This window comes from Larus michahellis, chromosome 6 (genome assembly GCF_964199755.1).
Source record: "Larus michahellis chromosome 6, bLarMic1.1, whole genome shotgun sequence".
Lineage (NCBI taxonomy): Eukaryota > Metazoa > Chordata > Aves > Charadriiformes > Laridae > Larus > Larus michahellis.
The window spans coordinates 58,919,823-58,932,623 of NC_133901.1; the positions used below are offsets into that span (position 1 = coordinate 58,919,823).

The window sequence follows — 12,801 nt, forward strand, 5'->3', positions numbered from 1 at the left end:
CAACAGCTGGGGAGAAGGCAAGAACAAAAGGATGCACACGGAAGGGCTGATGCGGAGCAGTGTCCGGCCTGGGGAACTTTACCAAAGCTATGAAATGTGGCATAAACCTGGCACATGCCTCACCTGCAATGATATCTGATGTGCAGTATAGCTTTCTTACAGCATTTAATTTTTTTTGAGCAAATAATTAGTATAGAGAAATATTGCCATTTCTATAATGTTATTCTTTCTACTGCTCTACTTGCACGGGTGTAGCTCCTTCCCCTCCTCCCCTGTGAATTGTTGTGGCCTTTCTGGAGCAGGGGCCTTTTTTGGCATAGTCGACAAAAATAAACCATAAAGGCGGCTGTTGTTATGAATAAGGCTCAACAGGGGAATTTTACCAGTAGAACTGCAGCAATATAATTATACTGGTAGACTAGTTACAGTAAATTTCCTCATGAAGACAAGCCTTAAGTTGACATTTCCTAGCTAAGTTGAATCCATATGTATAACTTTATTACGCAAAAATAATATGTCTCTGGGCCTTGAATTCTTTTTTACCCAGAAGAGTAACATTAAGCAGAAAAGCAAAGAATTTAGTGTTCAGAGATGGATGGGGGATTTTGTGTAACGGAGCAGCTGTGATGAGCTGTACACTGAACTCTCTTACTGGGTAGGTTATTCCTTCTAAAGTGATCAGGGACGTGAGGAGCGTGTTTGTGCTTACTGCACTAAAAAGTAAGCAGTACTGAAATATGCAGTAAGCTGACGTCTCTCTCCCCATTTTACTCCTGTTTGTAAGAGAAGCTGAGCCGTTCTGTAGTTTCCACGATCGGCTTGGCTGGGATGCAAAACTATTTTGCCACTATTAAAATTTTTAGGGGTAAGCCTGGTCCCACTGAAAGGAAGCGGGGGGGAACGATGCTTTCTTTCCTCCTTTGTTTGATTTAAAGAGGCCAAGATTTATTTTATCCTTTTGGATTTTGGCTTACAGCGGATGGAGGCCATGTAACATTCACAAAGTGTTTATTTCTATAGATCAAAAATATCAGCCTCTGATTCCTACCTCTGAAAGTTTGCAACGCTTCAAAGGAACAATAGTCTTGCAGGAGAAGCTGAACACTTAAAGGCAGGTTTAAAAAAAAAAAATAAATCTATAGAGAGAGTAGACTTTTCATTGCAGCTGTCTCAAGTTTCCCTTTTGGGAGTCTTTCACCAGCAGTCTGGTGCTTTCTTTTCCCTGGAATTGCAGCTCAAACTCCAAGGGCCTTTCCCTGCCTGTTTAATTGGTTAAGTTCTCTTATGGTGCTCCTCAGTATGTTTTCAAGTGCACCCTTTACAATGAAATGAGGCTGTGTAACAGCTCAGCAAGTAGGGAAGCATCATCTTGATTTCCACAGCTAATGAAGTGAAAGATCAGGGATTGAATCACAGATCCAGCAGGATACTTGGGTGCCTAAACCCCAATTGAAATCTGTGGGAGTTCAGGCTCCTAAATACCTTTTATGCCTCAAGCTCATTTATTGCACAGCTGAGAACTAAACTATGAGAGTCCTAAAAATGCGCTTGAGGGTGTGCTAAAGTTGTTTCTTGCATAATTTTTAACCTGTGTTCTTTAGCCAGCAGGAAACTAATGGGAGACACCAGTGTTTATGTCCTACGTAACATGTTGGAGCCCTGATCCTCGCTTGAGACTTTTAGGCAGTGCTGAAAAAAACCTAACTGTAGCTGTCAGTGTAGCTTCTGGCTTTGGGTTTTTCTCTTATTCTTTCCACCCTCCCATACCGCTTTTGAAAGCGGCTTTTGTTATGCGAATGGGTTCCTCCCAGCAGCTGCAGAACTTTCCACAGTAGGAGCTAGGAAGAAGCCAGGAGACACTGCAAGGAAAGTCGGTGCCCTTTTCCCAGCTGCTCACCAAGCACAGCAATACCATCCTTCCCAGCCACAGTGGCTCGAACCGGCCCCTTGCTTATGTTCCCTTGCCTGATGAGGTTGCAGCTGAGCCCTTAGGTGAAGTTTTGGAGATGTGGTACCGTTCCCTGCAGGCTGTGCAAGGACCAATGCATCAGAGCTAAGGATTCAGTCCCGATGTGACATGGGATCTGTGCGCAGATGAAAGGTTGCCTTCCCTAACGCACCGTATGGTGCAGGGACCGCGTGCTGTGTTGGCAGAATCACCTCCCGCTCAGGCCAAGTGAGACCAGTGTTCTGCTGGCCTTGTAGAAATGGAGGATAAGTAGCTCTGAAGTGCAGCATAAATAGACAGCTTAAGTGAAATGTTAAAGTACAGGTCTTGATAAGTTGTTTTCTTTTTCACTAGTTCCCTGCCCCTTTCTCTGTGAATGCAGTTGTAAATCCTTATTGTACTCCTAGCTATTCTTTCCAGATCTTTTCAGCGGGCATTAAGATGATGCAACTCTGCGGCAACTTCCCCAGGCCATTGCAGAGTCTGTCTGCGCTTTCACGGCTGTGCCAAGAAGCACAGCTTCCCTTGCGGTGCTCGCTGTGCTGGCAGCGTGCTGCAGGTGGTGGCTGAGAACCTGCTCTCAGGGACACCTCAGCTGGGTTGAGATGGGTTCTGCTGGCTGTGAGGTAGGAAGCCTGGGTGGCTCCCTGGAAAAATGAGTGAGCCTTCAAGCTGCAAAGCATGTCCAGTCCTCTAGTCACTTGATTTAACATAGATTTTTTTTTAATTATTTTTTTTAGTATGTCTTTGGGAATCATGAAGATGAAATGGTTTGGTCTTGTCAGTTTAGTTACAACTCTAATGGGAGATCAAACCATCACCTAGTGGTATAGCTACATCCATGCACCATAAAACAGAGAAAATAAAAAGCAAACTGCCCTCATGTGGACGTCTTTTGCTGGGGTAGAGAGTGACACATCCCATGCAACCTCCTGTTTCATATTTTGTTGTTTTAGTCATTTCCCGTGTTCAGTGTTTGTCCATGCTGTGCAGAATGTGGAGTTAATTTCCCAGCTTTTGTGACCTTGATAGGTGGAGTATATAAGCATTTCCTAAATGATGAGTGGGTCACATTGCTTTGAAGCAGAGAAATACCGTTATTTTATATCTGAGAATCCAATTCCTAAGTAACTTGTTGAGGAGGATGGGAATTTTGTAGCAGACAAGGGATTCAAACTTAGGTCACTCGGATGCTGTTTTAGGACTTTAAGAGTATTCTGAAGTTTCTTGACAGTGTTAATAATGAAGCAGATAGATCCCTTTGGCACCGTCAGGGCCATTACAGAGTGTTAATAATGAAGCAGATAGATCCCTTTGGCACCGTCAGGGCCATTACAGCCTTTTGCCCTTAATCTACATGCACTATCCTTACATGTATGACCGTGTTGACGCTCTCCAGAATGAGACAATAACGCTTCCAAGCCTCTAGAGCTCAAAGGGATTAATCTCCAGCAGCTAAGTAGGATCCTGTCTTTCTTCCAGATGCTACTACTTTCATGGACAGCCGAACCTCAAAGAACCAACCCCTAAATTGCCTTAACTTGTAGCCCAGCACATTAAAGTGACCTGAAAACTGCTGGTGATTTACCTTAACATGCTAGGCTGGAGAGAGCATAGTTCAGGAGCTGTTTCCCATGTGGCTGGGCAGGAGCTGAGTATAGTAACCACTTCTGTCAAAATGGGTTTAACTCATGTGTTTGTGAATTATCAGCTGTGGGTCCTGCCAGCTCAGTTTTGGACACAGGGTACCAGTACTAAGAGTTCATACTTGTGTTCTTGGCCATGATGCTTCATAGGGTCGCTTGGGTTGGAAAGGACCTACAAAAGTTTCCAGTTGATGCCTGCTCCGAGAGCCAACTTCTGCAGCCTCCCTGGATCCTGTTCCAGGGTTTGACCACTATCGTGTGAAAAAGATTTCCAGATACGTGTAACTGGAATTGACCTTTGCTGTTTTGCAGTGTGTTATCTGGGGTCTGGCTCCATCTTCCCGTTGCCCTCCCAGTAGGTAGTTGAGCAGTAAGATTCCCCCCCACCACCACTTTCAACCTTCTTTTATTAAGGCTGAACAAACCCAGCGCTCAGCCTTTCCTCATGTGATGTAGGCAACTGTGGTATGGACGCATTTTAATGACACTTGTGTGACAAGTGCTTCTCACATTCCTGACTGATTTAGGTGTCTAAAAAGTGGCCAGTCTGTCACGTGTCGACAGAATGCACACAATGATTCCCATGCTGCTTGTGTCTAAAGCTGCTGGAAACCTGTACCATATTATCATGTAGTTCAAGTGACACTACCTCTCATAAGACAGTTGTGTCTGCAGTTAGAAGAAGGTTGTCTTGACTCTGTAGTCTGAAGGTTTGGAGGAAAAATCAATTTATCTGTTGTATCAACATTCGTTATTTACAGAAACAATTTTTTAAAAACAACCTAAACTGTGAATCTCCAGGCTTCAGGGGCAAGATTGTCACCAGCTGAGTTTTGAAGAAACTGAATAGTGAAATGTATGAAATCAGTGTTGTATACCTGTGAGTGAAACTTAAACTGAAGTCTCCTGTGTAACAGCACTTCACTTGCTGAATGGTAGCTCGGTGATGCACAGTTCTGTTTGCATCCTGGCCAGCACAAATCAATTCACAGATTTTACTTAGATCTATCTCAATGTAAGTTTTCTAAGCAGGTCCTGCATGAGTATTTCAGAAAGCTGAGAAGCCCACCTCCAAATAACTGCAGAGTGAGTGCCTCTGCATCTGTTTGGATTTAGATGTTGGAATAATTCTCTAAAAACAATTTAAATTGCTGTTTCTAGAAAGGTTTTCCCATTTGGTTGATGGCTGACGCATTTAATATGTGCTGCAAGAGCAAGCTCTAAGCAGTAGCTTTGGGCATAGCCATAGGCTGATGTCTTGAGCACCATGTGTCACTTCTGACCTTGATTTTACATGAACAGAAATCTCTGTGCAGGTGTTCTTCTTGCATTTGTATTTTCCCTGCTTATGCATGAAACTTTTTCTTAAATCAAGGTAGAAAGGAGTCCAGTAAGACCCTGCGCGCAGGTTTGGGTTGCGAGAGCTCGTGGAATTTCCTGTCAAGCTCTCTGAAGAGATAACCATCTGATGTCCAGATAACCACCCCCTGCTTCTCTCAGATGTTTTTATGTGTTTTTCTTTAAAATTCATGTTTTCTTCAATGCCAGGAGGCAATCTGGGAGAGTATGTGAGTAAGCAGGTGGGTTTGGGCTGAAATAACATTTCTGGATACTTTTTAAGCCTTTCATGTAGGGGGGTTGCTATGCCTATTTTCTTATGAAATTGCTTCACAGGAGCATCCCAGCATGCCGTCGGGGCTCTCAGATGAGACTTTTATATTGTTTGACAGCTGCACTAAAACCAACCATTTCCTGTTAGGCAAGATGCTGGAAGCACAACGTAGGGTAACTTTTTTTTTTTTTTTTTCTTTTTTTTTCTGGAGCTCTGGAATCTGAGAGTCATTTGCTTATAGTGGGAAGACATTGTGTAACACACCTGGAGCTTGAATTCAGAAGACTGACTCTCTGCATAATCTTGTTTGGGGCACATCAGCTCTTGCCTGATGTCCTTCCCAGGAAATGGAGACACACTAAGTTGTTCAACTCAATGGCTGTAACAGCCAGTTGAAGGCTTCTCCTTGGGTTTTAGACAGGAGATCACTCTTTGTGTTGCTTTTTTTGTAAGCAGATGTGGGCAGTGAAAGGGAAATGGTATACCTCTTGATTTTTCTCAGGGAGGGCCTGTGAAGTCAGTCATTGAGTACCGTGATGCTTTTGGTTACACCAGTCCTCTGTGTTGCTAATAGTGTCTTTGCTAGCTAATAGAAAAATCTCGTGGGATGGTTACTAGCTATGCAGTCTTAAAACAGTAATGGGAACTGGGCCCTGAAGTACTTTGGTCTCATCAAGCAGAGTGGTGGGCGCTGCCCATCAGCTTGGTTTAACCACCTTATCAAACTTCTGATACACCTGGTGTACTGAAAGCTATGGATTGACAATTACTGTGGCACCTCTTTTTTCTTTTTTTTGCGGGTGGTAGTAGAATTAAAACTGCTTTCTGATGGAAATAATAGCAGCTCTTCCTGATGCCAGGCTTAGAAATGTAGTGATACTGTATTTCTGCAGCCTTCAAAACAGTATCAGAGTAGCTCATCGGCAGCAGAGCAGGAAGTTTTGTCTTTGTAGAAGGTGTGGGGAAATGCAATTAGGGAGTTGAAGCAAAAGGCGTCTGAAGTGGCTGCCCAAAAGTAGTGGTGGTGGAACTGAAAAGTGAAGCTGGGACAAGTCGGTGCGGAGTAGTGTGAGCCTGCCGTCACTGCCCAGAAGAGACCTGGTTTATCTCCCTGGAGCTGCTGGGAGTGGAGCTGTGACTTCTGGAAGCTCAGTCCTAACTATCCCCAAACGCCCTGAAAGAGCTTTCTTGTTGTTCCCTGGCTGAAATAATCGTAGTGAAGGGCCAGCGTTTCCCTGCGTAAACTCCCATTTTCAGGGATTGGTTCACCTAATATATTTATATACACATACTCTTGAACTCTCAAAAAATAAACACCTAGTACACTCTGCTCCTTGTCCAGCGCTCTGTAGCTTTCAAAAGCAGAATTTCAGAAATACAGCCATTTTGCACGGCAGTGAAGCAAACCTCCTCTTGTTCCTTGCAAAAGTGAGAATGAAAATGGTTTGGCAAATAGCTTTGATTTAAACTGAAAAGCCTCTGGTTTTCAGAGCTGCTTTTTAAAGCAAAGGGCTAGTTTGGCTTTTGATCCTCTTAAGCTGGGTTATTTGATGTGAAAAAACGCCCTGGGTACTCTGCTGCAGAGGGGAGCAGCTTTTCAGTTCTCTGTGTGTGGCTTCAGGAGAGGGGCCTGGCAGAGCGCGGGGTGGCGGGGGGCTCGGGGGGCCCGGCCGCACGGCTCTGTAAATAAAGGGGCCTCTATTTCTTTGGATTCTTTTGCTGGAACTAAATATCATGATCAGTGAAACTCTTACCTCATTAAAGGAACGAGCCAGGCTCCTTCAGCATATGCGCAGTGCTGCAATGTGGTCTGTGCTGCCGAGCTGATTTGCTGAACAGATAAACGGAGTTTTAACCCAAAGAATGGCATGTAATATATGACCTTGGCTTTCAAAAGGTTTATTTTTGTTCATGCGACAAAATAAGGTTTTAATATTAAATATAGGGTTGGATTTGACTTGGCAGATACCAGCACCTTCCATTACTGCTGTAGTCATAATATAGTTCTATCTGATGTGTGCCAGTGGGCATGCAGCAAGCCAAGAATTTCTCCATCGATGTTTGTTTTTTGTGAAAATTTAGCTGCTGCTTTGCCATTGGGTCGGCTATAAAGGCGATGTGCCCTTGTGTTGGGGGGGGGCAAAACAGTGGCAGGCACAATACAATGCATTCTGTCTCTTTATAGTTAGAACCTTTATAGTGTTTGGGCAAAATAGTGAATTTGTTTTCTTTTTCCTTCTTTCTTAGGGGCATTTAAGAGAAGCTTGCACTCGAAAGTGCAGGGTTCAGCAGAACCAAGGCGTAAACCAAACTATGTGAAGTATTCAGATCTGTTAGTACAGAAACTTAATGCTGTGTTGCAGCTTTCAGGTTATGTACCTGGGGCCACGCACAGATACAAAATAGTAATTCTGAGATTTCCTTCCTGCACATGCTCCATCTCAGATAGTTGTCTCACTGTAAAGCTGAGGCTATTTTGGACTGTGGCATTGTAATTGTTTTGCTGAAGAAATGACCTGCACAGCACTCCAGTGTTGAGATGCTGAACTGAGCTCCAAAGCCTTTATTCTAAATTGGCTGTAGTCTGAATTGGTCACCTTCAGATTTAAAAAAAATAAACCAAAACAAAACTAAAAAAAACCCAAAACAACCAACAAAACAAACAACTAAACCACAACTAAGAAAAACTATCCCAAAACCACCACCCCAGTCCCCACCTCCCTTATTCACAAAGAAACCAACCCCAAATAGTGTCAGGATCTTGCTTCTGTAGAACAAAGTGTGTAATAAAAACGTGTTACCTTCACAGTTGACACAGGAGCTGGGGTCGGGCTGACCTGCGGCGGACGCTTTGCTGCCTGCTTGGAAGGGAGCAGGTTAGTCCAGGTGCAGGTAGCAGAGAACCTGGGGGGTTGATGGAAGAGGTCATGAACAAACCTGGCTTCCGTGTGCTTTAGCAGGACTTCGTCCATCTATGGGTTATCCTCACCCCGCCACCCAGTTTTCTGTGGAAAATGAGGCTTGTTCAGTCTGTCTCTTCTGGGACTGTATATTTTTTTTAGCTTGTTGGTTGACAATGGCTGGCTGAAGGTGATCGACTTTTCTGGAAGTTTGGTAAAATTGGGAACTTGTGAGAAGGAGCATGAGTTTGAACATCTACAAGCCTGCAAGGTGCGATCCTTTTTTGTCCTGTTTCTCAGCAGCCACCTAAGATAACCCCCAAGCAGTGGGGATGTACCCTAGAAGGAGGAGGCTGCCCTAGGAATCCAGTGTTTCCACATGAAAGTGATGGAACATCTTGGTATAAATTGTTTATGGGGAATCTCACTTTATTAGCTCCCTGATGGTGGATGGGTTTCTTGGTTACAATATCTTTTGTCTTGTTGGTAAGGTCTTGAACAAAAATGGACAAGGATGGTTTGGGGGAATGAGCAGCTGCTTACAGCCCGGATGTAAGGGAGGAGCCTCTTTATCCTTTTGGGGGATGAAAAGCCGTTTGCTTGATCATCCATTCATATGGCACGTGTATTTGGAGGTCTTGAGCTTTTTACCAGGCAGATTTGTTTCCCATGCATTTCCTGGCTGTGGCTGCTACTTGCGTCTCTGCCAGCGAACTGATGTATCCTTATCCTCACAAATTTTGGAGTTGAAGCCGGTGTAAGCACTCACTCCCTAGTGAAAAGGACTCCCGTAAGAGAAGCCAAGCTGCATAACTCGACTGCTGGATTCTTCTCTGTGATTTTTGTTAGATCAAGGGTCAGAGGCATGTGGCAGGTTTATAGGTTTATTAGTTCCTGAAGCTCAGGTCTCTCTCCATTCTCATGTACATTCTCCAAACCTCAGCCAGGAGCTCTGGTCCTGGGTTATGATCCGTTGTTCATTGAGAGAAATTACATGGCAGCTGTTGAAACTACATTCAACTTTCAAATACTAGACTTTTTAGAAGAATAAAAGCAAACGCTTTGGCAAAAATGCTAACTGAAAATGACTATGCTAATTACATTCTGAACATTAATATTTCTTCCTATGAAAGACTTGTCTGAATTAAACATAAGGGATTTCTAAAATAATTGCAAGCTTTTAAAGCCATGTGTGTCACAATTTCTTCAAAAACAAATTACCAACCTAAAATTAAACAGATCAAAGGCTTTTACTTTATAGACTGTTACTTCGGAACAGCTGCACAATACAGGTGAATTGCACGTATTTAAAATTTCACTGTAACAAAGCAGTGTATTTTCAGCAACCTGTGGCCATTAGCTATTCAAAAACATCTTTAATCTTTGAGTATAAATATCTTTACATACGAATAGGATTTTTCTAATATTTGTTACTCTGAGAATTATAGGCATTGTATGCTGCTGCAATTTTGAGTGTTTTTTGCAAGATACATCTTTTCTTCAGGGACTTTTTTTTTAAATCTTAGAAGGGAAGTAACTTACTACTCATTTTCTTATCTTACATTCTATTTATTTTCTATTAGTAGTTCTCTGTTTTAAAGTCTCTTTCATTACCATACAAAAAAACCACGTAAGTAACATTGTCTGTCAGTTTTACTGATTTGCAGCTACTGATGTGTTGCTGACCAGCAGCGTTCTCCTAAATGCTAATCTGGCTTTAAATTTGATGGATACTCACCTGAACACCTCTGTTACTGAGTGGCTTGCATATGGATCAGTATAAAGCATGTGTGGTCTTCTCTTAAGCACTTACTTCTGGGAAGCAGAGAGGTCTGTGGAGTTCAAAAAAAAAAAAAAACCAAAACCCTACTAAACTCCAGCTCAATGCATGTTAGAAGTAAAGCTGTGTTGTTTCAGAACATGCCTTGAAAGGAGAAAATTCAATATGGAGCCATCTTACTTTCCAAAAATTTTCACTGTGAAAAATCACCTTGAAGGCGTTTTGTTAACTCTGATCCTTCTTAAAATTGACCCATTCGTAATGTATTTTGGTTTATGGTATATGCTTTTTCCTGGAATCAAACCTTGAAAGCTACTCACTTTGAAGCATTTTTGTTTCTCTCTTTAAGAATAGTTCTCTTTTTCCTTTGCTAACTGATATGTGAAACTAATAAAACATTACAGGGTTGCTGAATGTGCAAAGTACAATTTCACATTTGTAAGGCTATCGCTACCCTGTACCAGTCTTTTTGGTGGACCTGCATGCATGATTGCAGAACAAAGGTTTTGCTGCACAGCCAGGTTCCACTCCCCGGCTGTCTGGTTATTCAGTAAGCTCTTGCTTTGTTTAAAAACCAAATGTAATTATTTGACTTGTTGCTTAAGGGTACGCTTCTTTCCTAAAAGAGGTTTTATATGTACCAGTTGACCGTTCTGAAATGCATTATCTGCTCTGTTCATAGGGAATTTGCTTCGGTAATATATAATTCTCAAATTCTTTGTTGAGGATAATATGGAAGGAAACAAAAATGGACATGCTTGTGTATTTTTATACTAACGAAATACAGTCTTTATTTGTTATATTGTTTACTCCCCCTTATTGTGGATGTCTGAGTGACTTCCAATGCCTGCTCTCTTTGTTTTCAGTCACAGCTGTTGTTATCTCTTTGGGCTGTCCCATAGTTTAGTTCTGTCCTTGGGTATGTTTAACTACTTTTGTTACAATACTTGAAAGTCTACCACAATCAAACTTTCCTTGAAGAATCCTCAAGTAAAGTTACACTGCATTATGAAGGAATTGCATTGATGCTTAAATTTGATCAGTTTTAGTATGTCATTAGTCAGGGTCACTGTTAAGTGTTTCTGCTTCAAACCAGAGTCTTTGCTATGGGAACAATCCGTCCAACACTTGGAGCTGGTCACCAAACTGCTGGTGAGCTGTATTTTTCAAATGGAAAGTTCTCTCATCACTTTCTTGACTGTTTTTAGTAGTAGTACAATGTTAACGCTTTGTGCGTTGTACCTTTCATACATGCCAGCAAGGCACCAGCATCCAAGACATTTGCGAAGTTTCTCCAGAGAATTTGCCAATGGCTGCAGGTGTTGGAGATCTGAACTTGCAGCATGTTACTGGTTTATGAAAGCTTCTGTGAGGTGTCTTTATGCTCAGTGTAAATCCTTCTTTCTTTCCTCTGCCTTTGTGGAACAGCCACAGCAAATGAGCAAGGAACACAATGACAGTGGTAAAAAGGACAAGGATGTCTCCAACTTGCTTTCAAGTTGTGAGCTTACGTTTTTGTCCGTGGGGTTTCTCTTTTTCCACAGGCAAACGTGGCATTTTTAGCTGGTGGGGACTTGGAACTGGAACTTTCCTGTATGTATAAATAAAATAAAAAGGATTCTCAAGGACTAGTTTTGTTGAAGCAAAGAGCAGTATGGGGTATCCTTTATTTACTCCTTTTTGTTATAGCCTTGATGCTTTGATTATGACTGTCCTCCTGGGTAGACCCTATCTGACCAAACCAGATAAATTGGCACCTATCTCTGTCAAATGGGGAAGTGGCCAAACTGCTGCTTCTTGAACAGTAGCGGTCATATTCAATGCTCTCCCACTGTTGTCCTCCTAGATATACAAGGAGAATGTGTGCAGGCTTATACTGGAGCAAAATAAGAATTAGTGCATGATGTGACAGGTTATTAACTTTCTGCCTGCATCTTCTTGTTTCCCTCTCCCCTGCTGACCATCCACAATGCAGAAATTGTGTGCTCTACATCAAAATATTCAACACTCTCAACCCAGAAACCTACTACCAAGTACTTTAGTTGCATCCCACTTCTCAATGTATAGAAATTTGAATTCACAAGAGTGGAATAACATTATTTTCTGTTATGCACTTTCTCTGGTATCCCCATTTAGCTATCAGTACAAAACTTACAATCATGTTTTAAAAACAAATTTGGGTTGCTGAAAATCCCACTGGTCCAAGGAAAGAAGTTGTGGTTCCAAGATTGCATTATTCTGACTGAAAACATGACTATGATAGTTATCTTTAAATTGTATTACATCAGCTAACCTAACAGTGTTATGTCATTTGAGCTAGAGTAGACTGAAATAAGAGAATTTCTAAACTTATCTTTTCTATGAGGAGAACATTCATCCTTTTTCCACGGTCCTAATCTTGAAGCCTGCTCTGGTTACAAGAATTATGTCTTGACTTTTTATTTTTCATTCTCTCCAGGTTTACGGGAACAGATGGACCAAGTGGTTTTGGATTTGAGCTGACGTTTCGACTAAAGAGAGAAACGGGGGAGTCAGCACCACCCACCTGGCCAGCAGAGTTAATGCAAGGCTTAGCCAGATACGTCTTCCAGTCAGGTACTGCAGGTTGAATACGCTGCCTCATTTTTCCTGCTCTCGTTCTGAAGGGCCAAGTCTGTTACACAGTGTGACACTTGTCTTGTCAGCGCTCAGTCAAATCTTGGGAATTATCTTTGTGTGGGAACCCAAAAGAGTGTGTTCCTTCCATCACCCCGGCTTGCTGGGGACAAAATCCAACTGCTGCTCAGGTAATTCCAAATCCTTAGTACTTAAAAGCGGAAGATACCAAACAGTAACCATAGGAGTTCTGCCCAGTGGCTCTTCATATCTTTCCTGTGTTGTTAGTTTCGCCTTCTCTTTGTAAGAAAACCTCATTT

At 42.3% G+C, this 12,801-nt stretch overlaps 1 protein-coding gene across 5 annotated transcripts in view; it reads left to right on the top strand.

Moving 5' to 3' along the window:
* Positions 1 to 12,801, top strand: part of SUFU (SUFU negative regulator of hedgehog signaling) — a 104,229-nt gene that overhangs the window by 18,784 nt on the left and 72,644 nt on the right. For all 5 annotated transcript variants that reach the window (XR_012587662.1, XM_074592208.1, XM_074592207.1 and 2 more), the window contains exon 3: positions 12,345 to 12,481. Coding sequence is in view for 4 of the 5 variants with exons in the window: in XM_074592208.1 (XP_074448309.1) it covers positions 12,345 to 12,481 (137 nt within the window). In the remaining variant the exon portion in view is untranslated. The remainder of the gene's footprint in view (positions 1 to 12,344; positions 12,482 to 12,801) is intronic.